Source organism: Podarcis filfolensis, assembly GCF_964270895.1.
Source record: "Podarcis filfolensis genome assembly, chromosome: 5".
NCBI classification, from domain to species: Eukaryota; Metazoa; Chordata; class Lepidosauria; order Squamata; family Lacertidae; genus Podarcis; species Podarcis filfolensis.
In genome coordinates, this window is record NC_139608.1 from 54,210,453 (window position 1) to 54,226,552 (window position 16,100).

At 41.7% G+C, this 16,100-nt stretch overlaps 1 protein-coding gene across 6 annotated transcripts in view; it reads left to right on the forward strand.

The window, feature by feature from the left end:
• LOC310763929 (disintegrin and metalloproteinase domain-containing protein 9-like) overlaps positions 1-16,054 on the forward strand; it is a 34,629-nt gene extending 18,575 nt beyond the window's left edge. For all 6 annotated transcript variants that reach the window (XM_083616893.1, XM_083616895.1, XM_083616896.1 and 3 more), the window contains 15 exons: positions 2,110-2,282; positions 3,037-3,121; positions 4,967-5,088; positions 5,540-5,711; positions 7,351-7,440; positions 8,377-8,572; positions 8,694-8,799; positions 9,579-9,753; positions 10,654-10,734; positions 11,630-11,735; positions 12,016-12,148; positions 12,398-12,470; positions 12,734-12,786; positions 13,385-13,557; positions 13,801-16,054. In XM_083616893.1, the coding sequence (XP_083473019.1) occupies positions 2,110-2,282; positions 3,037-3,121; positions 4,967-5,088; positions 5,540-5,711; positions 7,351-7,440; positions 8,377-8,572; positions 8,694-8,799; positions 9,579-9,753; positions 10,654-10,734; positions 11,630-11,735; positions 12,016-12,148; positions 12,398-12,470; positions 12,734-12,786; positions 13,385-13,478 (1,659 nt within the window). In that variant the 3' untranslated portion in view covers positions 13,479-13,557; positions 13,801-16,054. The remainder of the gene's footprint in view (positions 1-2,109; positions 2,283-3,036; positions 3,122-4,966; positions 5,089-5,539; positions 5,712-7,350; positions 7,441-8,376; positions 8,573-8,693; positions 8,800-9,578; positions 9,754-10,653; positions 10,735-11,629; positions 11,736-12,015; positions 12,149-12,397; positions 12,471-12,733; positions 12,787-13,384; positions 13,558-13,800) is intronic.
• Positions 16,055-16,100: the final 46 nt, after the last annotated feature.

A 16,100-nucleotide genomic window follows, 5' to 3' on the forward strand; every position in this document is an offset into this window, starting at 1 on the left:
AAGAAAGAAAATGAATCCAGTCAAGATATCTCTGGGAAAAAATATTTTATTCTGGTGACCTCCAATTAAAAAATTATGTAGTCGTACCTCGGAAGTCGAACAGAATCTTTTTCCAGAAGTCCTTTCGACTTCCAAAACATTCGACTTCCAAAGTGCGGCTTCTGATTGGCTGCAGGAAACTCCTGCAGCCAATCAGAAGCCCCATCGGGTGTTTGGCTTCCAAAAGAACATTCGAAAACTGGAACACTCACTTGGCAAACCAGGGGAGCTTTTGAAGAACAGGTACTCATTCAGGAAATCACGAAGTTCCCATTTGAAGAGTCATCAGTCCTGATACTGGCCAAGTATCTGTAATCCCACTGTTAAACTTAAAAACCAAGGATTTCATTATTACTTCCTTGCAGTCAACGGTGTGTTGGTTTGTGTGTCCTCCTAATTTAAGAGAGAGAGAGAGCTTTGAGATTGGAAAATGCTTCACAGGGCATCTAATGTGAAGACAGATTTTCAATAGTGCTGATAGAGATAAACAGCTATGCTCCCATGGCCTGGGGCTAATGGAGAGCTTTTCTCATTATCTTCCTGAGTGTTGTTTGTACATGGAAGCAGGTTTAAGAGCAGCTGATCTTAAGCAACTTTACTCTGAAATAGGTCCCACTGTGCTCCTGAAGGCTACCTAAGTTTGCTAGAGATTTGCAGCTTGTGTCCTTCTTGCACTCTCCCTCTCTCTCTGTGTGTGTGTGTGTGTCTTTCTCCAGCAACACAAAAGCACCACAGATTTACCTAACAGCAAGGGCGTCTTACCCAAAGAGGCTAGTGGCGCGGTGTGCCAGGGCGTCAAGTTCTGGAGGGCGCCAGGAAGAGGCGGAGGCTGGATGCAGCACCTCCCGTCATCAGCTCGCCGCCCTCGCCCCCCTCCGCCATGCCGCGCCGAAGCAGCGCTGCATCCGGAGCCTCCGTCTGCCATGGCCACCATGGCACAAAGTGGCCAGCTGAGCTGGGAAGCGCCGCAGCCAGCCTCCGCCTCTTCCCCACCGGAGGAACTGCCCTCCAGCCACTGCCCACCTCCTCCAGCTCCGCTGGCAGCACTGTCCTCCCTAAAAAACCTCTGGGAAATGGGGGGGGGCGCCGGAGGGAGCTTTGCACCACGACGCCGGATATGCTTTAGATGGCCCTGCCTAACAGTAAAATTACTCTTGAAATTAGGGATATAACTAGTGATAAAAATGTTGCCAGAGCCCACTTCTTTGGTGTTCTTAAAAAAAAACATTAGACAGCATTATGAGCGCCACAAGCCCAGAGTCGTCTGCAACTGGACCTAACAGTCAGGGGTACCTTTACCTTTTTACTTACACCATAGCAGTGTAAAATGGAATTATATCAGGTGGAGAGCTCTGCCAACTGGCTTAATGCCCTGTTAACTCTCTTTACTGCACCGTCTTACCAATGGTAGGTAGACAGGACTGCCCAGTAACCTCCCGACACCACAGCTCCCTACATCTGGAAAGGCATTGCGGAGCCATGTTTCCCTACTGTTTCAGCAGTGTCAATTGCTACTCCTGTCCCTTTGCATTGAGTATGTTGTGGATTTTTTTAATAGCTCAAACCCCACAGTTGCTCATAGGCTCCTTGCGACTTATAAATATTAGCACCACCACCCTGCAAGCTGGTGTGGTTTTTAAGAGCCCATGAAGCCAGTTTTGGCAATCACGGTACTTTAGGTCATTTGTGAATGTGTGCTGGTTACACTAAATTCCATTACACTCCTGAAGAGTCCTGTTCCCCAACACAGATACAATTCTCATTGGGAGCAATGGCCTTTGGTGAAATGCTTAAAGGTTGGGTGACTGTGGGATGTGAATCATATGCAGAGCTTGCTTTAGATGTACATCTGTATGCATGATGGGGAGCACAATTCATCAAAAAATGTGTTGTCTTTACTGTGTTGAATGCATAACTACTGGGAGCAGATGAAGCAGAGGTGGCTCCTCTACCTTCCTTGTAGCATGACCTTCCTTTGGGGGTAGAGGTGGACAAACACCAAGGATTTGGGGGAGCAATACCTAATCCAATTCTTATATCTTCATAATAATGACAATTTTGTATGTGCAGATGTTCAGTCCTTTAAATATACAAGTTGTCCTAATTGGGCTAGAAATATGGACTCAAGGAAACCCTATAGATGTGGATAGTGGTTCAGCTGGAGATGTGCTGGGCAAATTCGCATCCTGGAGAGAGACAAATCTCCTGAAGAGATCACGAAATGATGTCAGCCACCTCATCATGTAAGGTTTCCCGTTCTCTACATAAACCTATCTATGATTACTGACTGGGACCTTGAACTCTTGAGATTCTGCTGCCCAAGGGAACAACTCAGTTTAGGAAACTGCACTTAACCTGCATGCTTCATATGCTTTGTCCGGTCACATGTGTTGGTTTTCCCCTTCAGTGTGTGCAGTTTTAAGTTCTGAGAATCTGGCAGAAGATGTGGGTTGAGTGCCTTGTGTGTGTTCTTGTTTGTTTATCTTGGGAACTGGCCACTATTTAAAGAGAGGTTTTGGTTCATGGAATAATCCAAGATGGAGAGGGATAGGGCTGAGAACAAAAGTGACTGGCTTGATAGTTGTGTTAAGTGAGGAGAAGAACATTTCTCCCAGCCCCACCATCACCCAGCCACAGAATACATGTGAATCTAGGAAGCTGCTCAGACCACTGGTCAGTGGCTCTCCAGGGTTTCTCCCAGCCCTGCAAGGAAATGCCAGAAACCTTTGAACCTTTGACCTTTCTCGTGCTTTGCCACTGAAGCATAGCCCTTCCGCATACCTGGGCTTTATACGTTCCTGGAGTTTTAGCAGAAAGAACTTTAACAAACAGGTCTTGACCTTATTCCTGCACGCAGGAGGACTCAGCATGGTTTTTTTTTCTGATGTGAAAATTCTTGTATGTTCTGTTAGATTCCATATTAGATGTCACAGATCGCACTGCACAGCCCAGAACATATTTGAAACGCATTACATTCATTCTTTTCCTGCATTGCAGAGGGAGAAGTGCATTTGGTGCAACAGTTGGAATGGCTTTTGTTGGCACAGTCTGTAGTCCGAATCACGGAGGGTCAATCAGCACAGTAAGTACACTATATTCTCTCAGTTGTGGGCATGTTGGCCTATTAAGTAGAAAATGCTTGCACCTGCCGTGCCAAATCCAGCCAATTCAACAGGACCTTAAGATTTGCCATGAGGTTGCTCGTTATATTTATCAATTATTTTATTTAAATACATACACATACTGCTTGACAGTAACAGAATCTCAAACTGGATTACAAAAAAATTGTTTTTCAGATATGTAATGAAGGGCTCTACAAAGCAAGATGTCTTAGCAAAGTGTCCTAGCAAAGGCATACCTACATCTACATTGTATACATTTAGTCCAGTTCTTGATTATGGCAGAGCTTCAGTCAATTTTTGCCTTGATTATATGTTTAGACATGCAGTCAACAGCAAAACAAAATAACCACTCATTAAAAAGGATTATAGTGAGCAGAATGATAATTTCTGGTATAGCTATCTGCAGTGCAATGGGAAGGAGAATCTAATTTTGTACTATGATAGCTCAAATTCTATTTCAATTAAAAATGAAAATTAAATAGAGCCGTATATGTTTTCTTATTTTTAAAATCAATCCAACCTCTTGCACAGGTTTCTGTGGTTTTATAAGGCAAGATTATACTTTTTGAAGCATATTCCATGGACTGCACAGTGCAGTTCTCAACATCTCTACTTGGAAACAAACTCCACTGGGTTCAATGGGACTTGCTTCTAATTGTCTATAGAATCAATGCTTAAGAGCTGTGCTTTAAAATTAAAAAAAAATGATAGTGTTAAAAATGGAAGCTAAGGGTGTTGCAGAAAGTACTAGATGCTAGATTCCATGCTTGCTGGTATCGCTGAGGGCTGATGAACATGAGCTGGACAAATCCTAACTTGAAGTAGAACACTATGCAGTTAATTATGAGTTGATAAAAGTTTGTAGAACATGGGCTTCTATAATATGAGTAATAATTACCGATATAGGGCAGAAGTTTACTACAGTATTCTTTTTATAATGCTCTATTTGAACTATTCATGATGTGTTAAATAGAATCGACCGCTCTCTCTCCCCTCCATGAAACAGGATACAGTAAGGGAGGGGGGCAGATAATTAGTTTTTGCCTAGACAAAACTATACCTTGAGTTGGCTCTTCCTGTACTACTCTGGTAAGTCTCTCATACCTATGGGTGTTATTTAGCTAGACATTAGCACTAAGACAAGGGGATTTCACACTGTCTCGCTCTGCAGACCACCATTTCTGCTCCAGAGGGTTGGAGAAAACCCCAGAACCCATTTAGTGGGCAGGAGACAGGGCAAACATTCCCTTGCACAAGGAGAAATCCTTGCACAGATGGAACATTCTCCATAGAGCTAGACTGAATACAACCATAGATGTGTATTCATATTTCCTTGTTCCATTTAAGCAAATGAAGTGAAGAAAAGAGAACTTTCCTGCCTTTACTATGATGGATTGTGGGGAAATGGGCTGCTAATCTGTAAAACAGTAATGGGGTGCAAAATTTACTATGTAATAGTATACATTGTTTGGAAGCCTTTGAAATATTAAGCAGTTTAGAAATGCTTTTTGAGTAAATAAATATGATATGGTATATGATATTAACCATGTTCTCCCAAGATCCTGAATTAACTTCCAGCTAGGGGATTTTCTTGATTAACCAGAAGTGTTGCTCCTGGTAGTAGATAGATCCCTAGGGAATTCGCAGTCTAAATTTTAATGTCAGAAGGAGAGCATGGGAAGAGAGAATAGAGAAATGAGGTATCTGTGTATGGTTTCCCCTCTGTTCATATAGGCAAGGAGGAACTGTTGCTCCAGAGGTTCTATCACTTCACATAATGCTAACATTGTTGATCTCTTTGCCAGTTTAACCATGACGCTGTGATAGCTCACGCTACAGTTGTTGCACATGAGCTAGGACACAATTTGGGTATGAATCATGATGACGGAAGATGTCCAGGTCAATACATTATGCACAGTTCAGATAAGTAAGAGCTCTTATTTATTTTATTATAGCAACTTGTATTATTTATTTTTAATCTGTAGATTGGGGGTCTATCTGCCAATCTTCTGTTGGTGCTTAAGATCCATCAAAGGCCACATCTGCGCTATACACCTATACACCTAAAGCAGTACCAAACCACTTTAAACAGTCATGTCTTCCCCTCAAAGATTCCAGGGAGCTGTGATTTGCTGAGACTTTTATTCCATTCACAGATTTTCAGAGTGATTTAACAGTCAATCCGTCTTTTCAGGTGGGCCTTATGGGTGGCCCAGCTCTGTTCCTTTCCTTCTTTTGCAAAAAGCGCACACAGTTTTCATTCCTTAAAATGGGAAGTAGATGGTATTGATAAGACGATGATTTCTAGTGTCAAAATGCACTTCTTCATAGTCTGGACAAATAGATATGCAAAACACAAGCAATTTTTTGCTTTCCAGCGGGTCCAAGAACTTCAGCAGCTGCAGTGCCAATGATTTTGAGGACCTCATCTTGAGAGGCAGAGGAACCTGTCTTCGAAATCCTCCCAAGCCAAGTGATATTTATACAGAGCCTGCCTGTGGCAACAACATTGTGGATAAAAATGAAGAATGTGATTGTGGTACACCAGAAGTAGGTGTTTCTTGAATTAGTATTATTTAGATATAGAATTTGGTGCATTAATTTGTTCCTCCCACTACCCCCACCCTGTGTTTGGTGTGGTGCAACAGCGAGTTAGTGAATTTTTTTGTCCAGTGCTACTCCAGACTGAGTCAAAGAACAGGGCAGGGGAAGAGGAGGTTTTGTATCTTGTTTGACCACACCCTGACAGATGTGGAGGTTACCACTGCTCTAGGCAACGTGCAGCATCTCTGTCTCCTTTCTCCCTCACACCTGCTCTGTTAGGCATGGATAGAGAAAAGGGTTATGAGAACAAGGAGAAATCCATGTGTAACAAAAGGTAAATACTTAATAATCACATCAAGAAGGGATCACGAAACGGGAAGTTTTACTGCCATTTATAACACTGAATGGGGTGGGGGTGGTGCAGATGATGCTCATAGGTACCAACTGAGACTTTAATCTTGTATCATCAGTACTGTAGTTTGTAGTAGAAGAAACTGCTAAATTTGTCAAACTAGTTTATTTATTCATAGTTGACTGGCCATAGCTGGTCCTGTAAGCAGCAACCATTTGCATGTATAAAGAGGTGCTGGAGAATATATGTGTTTTCAGTGAGACAGTGGGTGTAACGCTTCTTCAGGAGGGAATAGGGTTTCTACACCTCCCTTATCTAGATGGAGATAAATTAGGGTTGCCATATTTTGAAGAGCAAAAAGGAGGACACATTTGCCAACTTCCACTTTTAACTACAAATCACTATGATGACTCTCATTTTAAATACTTCTACTATATGTAGGCTATAGAAACTGTGATATATTGCTAGTGGCAGTGTTCTCAACTTTCAACAAACATCCTTTAGATGTCAATGTGTATCACCACAGTTGGAAGTAAGCTGGCCCTGCTGTCTACTCTGACGACACGACATCAATAGCAGCTCCACACATCGGGCAGTAAATAGCCTGAATAAATGTGGACTGTGCTATACAGACTCCACTCAGGATGTGCTTAAAAGTCAAACTGTATCCCTTCAATTAGTTGACTAGTACAGCAGGGCAACAGGTTTTTTCCCTCCACCTACTGGGCTAGTTTACTCGATGCACACAGCTTTAGTTAGCATCCAAATTATGACATGCATCCTCCACCCCGGAAATCTTTAGTGTCACAGTCCTTAATTTCAGTGCCTCTGTGTAGGGGGTAGAGGCGCCTTACCTGCGCACCTGAAACAAGGAGAGCTGTACAAGTAAAAACCACCCTCTCTTCACATCCACACACCCCTGGTTCCCTTTCTAAGCCCTGGAGCAAAGATAAAAGATTCCTACAGAGCATTGGTTCACTGCAATGGAAACTAGTGGGTGGAAATGCCCAGCCAAATTCTCTTCTCTGCCCACCCTCCCAAGCAATAAACTAAAACACGCATAGCGTGATTCTGACCAGATCAACTCAGAGGCAAGTCCTAATGAATTAATGGGGCTTTCTACCTGGAAAATGGGGGGTTAGAATTGCAGCCCTCCAAATCAAAGCCTCTAAAAAGAACAGAAGACACGTGCGCCCCCCCCCCCCGGTTGAAGGGGACTCTCTAAGGAGGGATTCAGTTGCTTTTGACAATTTAGCACTCAAGTGTCCAACTGAAGTCTTTTTTTCTTAACAGGAGTGCACCAACCCTTGTTGCGATGCTGCCACGTGCAAACTAAAAGCTGGATCAGAGTGTGCTGAAGGATTGTGCTGTGAGAAGTGTCAAGTAAGCTAGATTGCCCTTTCTGTACACATGCAGCACAATGCTATGCTTATTTACCCAGAAGCAAGCCCACTGGAGGGCGAGGAGCAGCCATGAGGTGTTAGAGAACAGAGCTGTGTGTGTCACCCTGCATGTCCTGCTCCCCCTAAGCTAGCTTAGGTGTGGCGGAGGACGCTGACCCATAACCAGTGCTGAAACAAAACTGAGCTACTGGTTCAGTGAGGAATGTAAGGAGGCACTGATTTCTGTTCCGCCTTGTACTTTTCCTATGCAGTGCTGTTTCCATTCCACTGCAGTTTGGCTTCTGACAAAAACAATGCTATTCGTTTCAGTGCCCTCTATGGTGAAATTTTACATAATTCATTTGTAATCATTACGTTACTCTACAACATTAATTTCAATGCAAAGGAAACAATGCAAATGGAAGGCATGGAGATAATAAATTACATACCATTTGCACATTGAAAACAACACCAATGGCGAATACCGACTGCATCCTGCATCAATTTCTGTTCCAGATATAGGATGAATAAGCAAACACCTGCAATTTCTGCTTGCATTTCTTGCAGAATTTGCCAACATCCCTGGTTTCAGAACATGGAATTGGTGGGGGTGGGAAGTGTTCAGAGAGCTCCATCTTGTTCTTTCCCTCGGGCAGGAAAATTTACTGGGCTGGCCCTGCTTCTTGCCTTTTTTTTTTGCCATGGTTGGCACAACAGCACCTTCTGCCATATTTCCTTCAGTATAGCTAGCAACCCTCTCAACTTACCCTTTTATTGAAGCTGAGCACTAGGAATTGTTCCTGCCTCTTCTCCCTTTTTACAAGCTTCTGTCACAGGCATTTTTACTCCTCTTTCTCCCCTGTCAGTTCCACATACTGTTATAGCATTTTTGTTATGGTTACCGAGCAAACGAAATAAATAAAATTCTGTTTTCTAGTTCAAGGTTGCAGGAGTGCAGTGCAGGCCAAAAATGAATGCCTGTGATCTCCCTGAGTATTGCAATGGAACATATCCCAACTGCCCAGATGATGTGTATATCATGGATGGCTACCCATGCAACAATATGAAAGACTATTGCTATGCTGGAATTTGTCAGAATTATGATTCTCAGTGTGAATCCCTCTTTGGAAAGGGTATGTTTTAAACGGTTTATAGCCCGTGTAACACAACTGATATTAAGTTAGCAGAAACAGCTATGTTACACATTAAGAAAACGGACTATTTTTGACAAATACGATTCTGTTGTTTTTATAGGAGCAAAGAAAGGGCCAAATGCGTGTTTTGAAACAGCCAATAGTAATGGAGACAGGCTCGGCAACTGTGGAATGTCAAAAGGAGAGTTTGTTAAATGTTCTCAAGCGTAAGTACTCAGGAAGTCATATTTATACTCTGTTGCTTCATGGAAGCTGAAACCCTGATGGATGATAGGCAATGGCTTCATAAACCATGGTTTATGAAACTGTAGCCAAGCACCAGAGGCAGTTTTAGGTGGTTTGACTGGTGCAGTCACACTGGGTGCCACGCTGCAGAGGGTGACAAAATCATGCTTTTAGAATGGAGTGCAAGAGGCAGGGGTGCCGAATTTTAGCATCACACAGGGCCCAAAGTTCACCACTGATGCTCATCTCTCACACTTCCCCATTTACTATCATGCATTGGTTTTGACACAAACATTCTAGTTGGCATCAAGCCATTATGTTTAAAGCAGGGGACCCCAGCTTAATGCTGGTTAACAAATCAGAATACAATCCTGGTTTATTATCCTCATTAGTTAAATGATATTAAGCCAGAGTACCCCAGTTTGGATGTAACAGGGAACTCTGGCTTAATGCAGGACTGAATCTTAGAGCAGCTGGCACACAATGGGAAGGAGAAACACATGACCACAGTGCTTTCCCGCAGCTTCATAAACCATGCAGGATAGCTGCTCTGAAGCTGATACATGTGGTCCAGACTTTATGCTGTTAAACTGCTAATATGGATCATCTAGTTTGTACAAACATGTGATTGGTGGCATTTTAAAAACTGGAGCAAACAGAAGCATGTATGCTTGTATAAACATTAGAAGATGGGGGGTATTTTGATATTTACTCTGGTGTTCCCTACTTTCTTAATTTTTGTATTTCATTTTTATTGCAGCAATAGCCTATGTGGCAAAATTCACTGCACATCTGTCAGTCAACAGAATCTTCCATCCCAGATATACAGCCAGATTCAAAATGGCGTTAGGTGTGTGACTACTGATTTTGCTCTGGGATCAGATGTTCCCGATCCAGCTTTGGTTAACAGAGGCACAGCTTGTGCAGAAGGGAAGGTAATAGAGTGTCCTTCACATCACCAACTCCCTGCTCAATGATATAGCTGCAAACAGGATTCAATTACAGTCCGAGTTATGTCTGTATTTCCAAAACTGCCTTTTTGTATTGTTTGTATTGCCAACCATTTTTTTCTAACCCTATCCCCTGTAATGTTAAGCCATTGTTAGAGTTATATGCACAGGCTGCAGCAAGCCTCATGCTGGCACCCAGCCTCCTTCCCTCTCTAGCACACACCAGAGGATGTGATTTGAAGCATCCGCTTCCATCTTTAAACTTACCAGAGTTCCCCACTGTGCCCAAACTCTGGTTCGTTAAAACACTGGCTACCCAAACAAATCAGAATCATAAACCGTGATGTGATTCAAGCTTGCTTGAACTAGTTTAAAGTATCCAGAGTTCCTCACCTTCCGACACAAAGGTGTGGCGCAGTGGTTACGGTGCTGGACCAAGACCTGGGAGACAAGGGTTCAAATCCCCATTCAACCATGAACCTCGCAGGGGGACCTTGGGCCAGTCGTTGCCTCTCAGCTTAACCTACCTCACAGGGTTGCTGTGGGGATTAAATGAGGAGAGGAAGACCCATGTATACCACCTTGAGCTCCTTGGAGAGTAAAGAAGTGGGATATAAATGCAGCAAATAAATAAATAGTTGAATGTGAAATCTTTTGCTCTCCTTTCCTTGGTTGCAAAAGAGTTGTTCAGAGGAAGGAGGGATGGTGTGAGCCCAAGGCTTATTGTGGTTCATGCAGGTAATTCTAAGCTATGGTTTAGTGTTACATCCAAACTTATGATTTAGCGTGAAGTCTGAGCCTGCCCGTTGTTTCTGCATTACACTTTGGTATTTTTAAAGACATACTTTCCAACTTTAAAGCTTGCGTTCCTTTTTCTTTTTTCAGGCCTGTGTTGATTTCAAGTGTGTCAATGCAAGCCTGCTTGGCTACAATTGTGATGTAAAGAAAACATGCAATGACCGTGCAGTAAGTAAGAAAATGATGATCCTATTATTCCAGTGGTAGAGCAGAAAAAATATTCCAATATTCTGGCTATAAAAGCAGTTCAGCTATTGAGAAGATTTGCTTGCAGTCTTTATTGCCACCAGAAACAATTGCTGTAAAGGAGTGGACAGCATGTGGTTTGAATAGCTATTTCCTGCACCTTGCCATCAATTTTGTGAAGCCCTTTTAATATGGCTTTCAGACCAGTTTCAAAATCAGGATTCACCCACTATACAGAATCGTAATTCTGAACCTGTTTTGGTGGTAAGCTCCGTTCCCATATATTTGCACAGTAGCACCAAACATGCCACCCTGAGCTCCTTTGGGAGAAAAGGTGCAACATAAATTTAATAAAATAAGAAAACAGTTTGTTTTTTATTTAACAAAATTTATATGCAACTTGATTGTAGCAAAATCTCTAAGCAGCTTACAAGAAATATTAAAATGATTAGCAGCAACAATTAGAAACATTTAAGAACTATTAAAATATTTGGCAGCCCACCTGTTTTGTACGTGGGAACTATCATGCATGCTGCTGGTTTCAGCAGACACAATCTGGAGCCAGACAATGTTAGCATCATGGAACATATTTAGAAATGGCATATCACTAAATCAGGCCCATGTTCTTTATTCCATAGCATACGTATCTGTCATTTGCTCTGGTTGTACTCATTGCTTTTTTTCTTCCGAAGTCAAGGAAAGCTGTTCATCGTAGCATTTCCTCAAGGAAGTCAGAACATAATGGTGCCTAATGCAGGGGTGGAAAACCCTCTGTTTGTTCCTAGACTTCTGCTCCCATCATCCCTGACCAATGGCCAACAGCTTCACCACCCCCAGCCTAATTCTTCACCTCTTTTTTGGTCTTTCTTTCCTGTAGGTATGTAACAACAAAGGCAATTGTCACTGTGATCCTGGATGGGCACCTCCTTATTGTGACAAATCTGGATACGGTGGTAGCATAGACAGTGGCCCAACTCACATAGGTAAGAATGAGCTAGAGCAGGGTTTCCCAAACTCGGCCCTCCAGCTGTTTTGGATTACAATTCCCACCATCCCTGACCATTGGTCCTGCTAACTAGGGATTATGGGAGTTGTAGTCCAAAAACAGCTGGAGACCTAAATTTTGGAATCCCTGAGCCATAGGGATTAGGCTGGGTATGAAGAAGGTGGTGCTAGATGCGGAACCTTCTCTTCTGCTGCACCATGACATTAATCCTATATTAAAAGCAAAACACGTAATTTTCATTGCCTTTTCTCCTTTAGATACATCACTTCGTGATGGCCTGCTGGTGTTTTTTCTGCTTGTGTTGCCCCTGCTAATTATAGTAGTGGTTGCAATTGTCAAGAGGGATGCAATTAAAAGACGTATTTTCAGAGGACGGAGAAGACGCCAAAGGTATGAAAAGAATAAGATCGGTTTTTAAAAACCAGAAATGTGTGCCGCATCTGTGACAAGGTTAAGTCAGGCAGTGTTAAAACAGTGAACAGCAGCAAAATACTGTATCTAAAATAAGGAAAATCAGTTGTGGTCCCAGGGCTTCAGATTGCCTTCTCCCAGAAGATGGTGTGTACCAGAACCAAATTGAATATTTAATGGAGAAAGACATGTATTATTTTAACCTACCTGTTTATGTTATGTTTTAAGGGCTGAAAATGCACGGCAGGCAAGACAAAGCAGCACTCCAGGTGGACCAAAGCCACCAGTAAATAATAGGCGGGTAAGAATATTTATTTTTTTCATCGCAGTGTCTTCTTTGAAGTTACTACTGATGAATTAAGTTTGAGCTAATGTTTCGGCTCTCCATAGGCGCTGTGAATTTGACAATGATTTTTCATTCAGAAATGCAATTCTGCAGAAGGTTAGATCAGTTACATTAAAATAGTGTGTGGTATTTTGCTAGAATGAAAAGATGCAGTAAGCTTCACTGCTGTGGTAAGAACCATGAATTCTCCTTACGATACATTTCTTTTCCCTCTGCAGCCTACAACGTCAAATTCTGGAATCTTTACGATATCACACTATCCTGCTCCAAGGTTTGCACTTTTAAATCTTTTCAGCTTAATTTTACAGGCATCTGTGCCTACAACTGGGGCAAACATTTAAACTGAGCAAAGACTGGAGATTCAGCAATATTTGAACTGCCCACTGAATCCCTTCTCAGAGAGTCAATATCCAGGGAAAGGTTCTTGAATCCCAGATCCCTGGTGTGAATATCAGCAAGGCCTTCAGCAGTATTTTGCCCATAAACATTTCTCCTGTTCACCTCTTTTTACCTATGGCTTCACATGTGCAAAGAGTTCGCAGTCGATCTGCAAGAGGCGGTAATCAACCGTGGTTCGTTCCAGAATGTTATTGGAGTACAATTCCCATCATCCCTGAGCATTGGCTATGCTGGCTAGGGCTGATGGGAGTTGTGGTCAAAACAAGGATACCTTGTTGGCTACCCATGGCATAAAGTAGTAGAACTCTGGCAGAGTAGCTGTCATTCATACAGAGGATATAGTCGAAATAAGTAAGTAAGGAGGTAGGTAGGTAGAAGTATTATGTTTCTAGAAAGTCTGTCACTATTGACCAGCCTCTGAAATATGCCACCAAATACACACTACTAATACTGCATGTTATCTCCTTTAGGCCACCCATACAAGCAAACCTTGGACCACGTTCATCAAGACCTCCTTTACGTCCACCAATCCCACCCAGACCTGTTTACGCAACTCCATCCTGAGAATTTCTCAAGAGGGTTAGATGGACACATTAAACATATGAGAGGGTAGCAGAAATGTGCCAGTGCTAAACCTGTTACATACAGTGGTGCCCCGCAAAACGAAAAACGCGCAAGACGAAAGGGCTTTTCGGTTTTTGTGTTGCTTCGCTAGACGAATTTCCCTACGGGCTTGCGAGTTCTTGCGAGTTTTTTTCCTTTTTCTTAAAGCCGCTAAGCCGTTAATAGCCGCTAAGCCGCTAATAGCCGTGCTTCGCAAGACGAAAAAACTGCAAGACGAAGAGACTCGCGGAACGGATTAATTTCGTCTTGTGAGGCACCACTGTATTTTTGAAAGTATTATTTTTTATCAATATACAAGTGAAGACCTCATTTTAATTTCTAAAAAAACTGTTGAAACGGTAACAAAAGAATATGGGAATTTTTTTCTGAATCTCTAGATAGACTAAGGCTGCCTTAATCATTAGATTAGTGATTCCCAACATTTTTTTTCTGCAGACCACTTGAAAATTGCTGAGGGTATTGATGGTCCATTGAATGATTATTTTTTTGCCTGTTATAACGACGGTAGTGTGCTGTGCTAGATGCTGTATGATTTTTAAATTGTATTTTTATTGCTTCTTCTATTGTATTTTATGGTATTACTCTATTACAATACACTAAAATACAATATAAGAAATTAAAGAAGCAATAAAAATGCATCTAAAATCAGTATTATTATTTAATACCAACACACGGACCACATAAACTAAGTTTGTAGACCACTGGTGGTCCATGGACCAGTATCAGAACTCATGTATTAGACAGCAGAATACTGTTTGTGTTGTGTCACATTAGCCATCAGGACATATACATAAATACACCCCTCTCAACACAGGGCCAAACTGATGCAATGCTAAATGTGCAATTAGAAATCATTTTAGGTTTCCAAATTTTGATATCTTTTTTTTTAAAAGGATGCACAAGGGTTGATTTACCACTGGGATTGCAGCACACAAGAAATGGAGGTCTTGATTAAAATAGCTTGCACACAACACACACCTAACGCACAGCTGCTAGCCTTAGAAAAAAGGTCTCATTGACGACAAAGGCAGCTTTCACCCTAAAGCAGGCTTCCTCAAACTTGGCCCTCCAGATGTTTTTGGTCTACAACTCCCATGATCCCTAGCTAGCAGGACCAGTGGTCAGAGATAATGGGAACTGTAGTCTCAAAACATCTGGAGGGCCAAGTTTGAGGACGCCTGCCCTAAAGCTATTTTCATAGCTGAGGAAAAAGAGGTGAAACCTATCCTCCACTATACTGCAATCCTGATGGAAATCACTCCCATACACACCCATTTTATATATATTTAAAACATGACACGAGTTCTAGATGCTGCATCTAGCTTTGCCCACAGCTTTTCTGTGAATAATTGTTCCTTAAAATTCAGCTGCTTTAAACATAAAACAAACTGTGAATGAAAAACAATGAAGGGGGAAAAACACTTTCTGAGTAATTTGCTCCCAATTCACTAAGGGGGCGGCATATGCATGGAATTGTGAGTGCAGAACCAAAGGAAGTGCATGGAGATAGAACTGATACTGAAAATTGGGTCAGGGGCAGGATTTTACAGACCCTGAGTGCTAATTACATGGTTGGCAAAGTGGACATTAATTTGTTTGAGAATAGGGGCTGACTCCAGTTGTTTGTCCTCAACTGGTATTGCCCAAGTTCACAGTTAAGTTCCAAAATACTGTAAATGGATATTTTTCAATATGCCTTTTTGCACTAAAGTAGGCAAAGTACTCCTAAATTAACGGTCTGGTCTTCTATTTCTATATTCCAAACCTGTGGCAGGGGGCATAATTATGCATCCTCCTTATTTAATTTTAATATACAGGAATTTAGATCTTGGTTACAATATTGTAGCAACAGCTCACACTGCCAAAATCATACCTACTCACACCCATTCCACAGTGTTTTTGTTTTGGAAGTGAATGAATGTACAATCCGATTGCTGTGAATGCTATATTGTTAGAAACAGTAAATTATTTGTACGGGTATTTATTTGAATATAAGATTTTGCTGGCTCAAAAAAAATCTAAGTGGTGTATATAAAGCAATAAAATAATTAGCAATAGATAAAAGCAGTAGCATTTAAAAATGAGTAATACGCAATGAAATTATATGCCCAGATAGGCTTGCTGAAAGTTTTAGCAGACATTTAAAACACTTTAATGAAGATGTCTGCCAAATCATAGAGTTGGAAGGGACTACAAGGATCATCTATTCTATTCCACCCCCTGTAATGCAGGAATCTTTTGCCCAACATGGGGTTTTAACCCCCACAGTTCAGCTTATTTTTCTGAGAATGTGGGCTGTAAGGTTTGCTTACAGGTTCGAAAATGCCAACAGAAATCAAACTTCTAACAATACTTTTCAACTACTACTTTTTCTAATACCTATAACCATTTTATATGCAATTTTGCACAAATCGCTATTAAATACCGGCAGGAAAATGCCGGTACTTTACACAGTTGTATTTCAATGGCAATCTCCGTGAACTATTTTGTAAGAAATAAAATACTTTGCTATTTAATTTGCACGTGTGTGTTTTTTTATTGCAAGTTGGTAATATTTAAAAG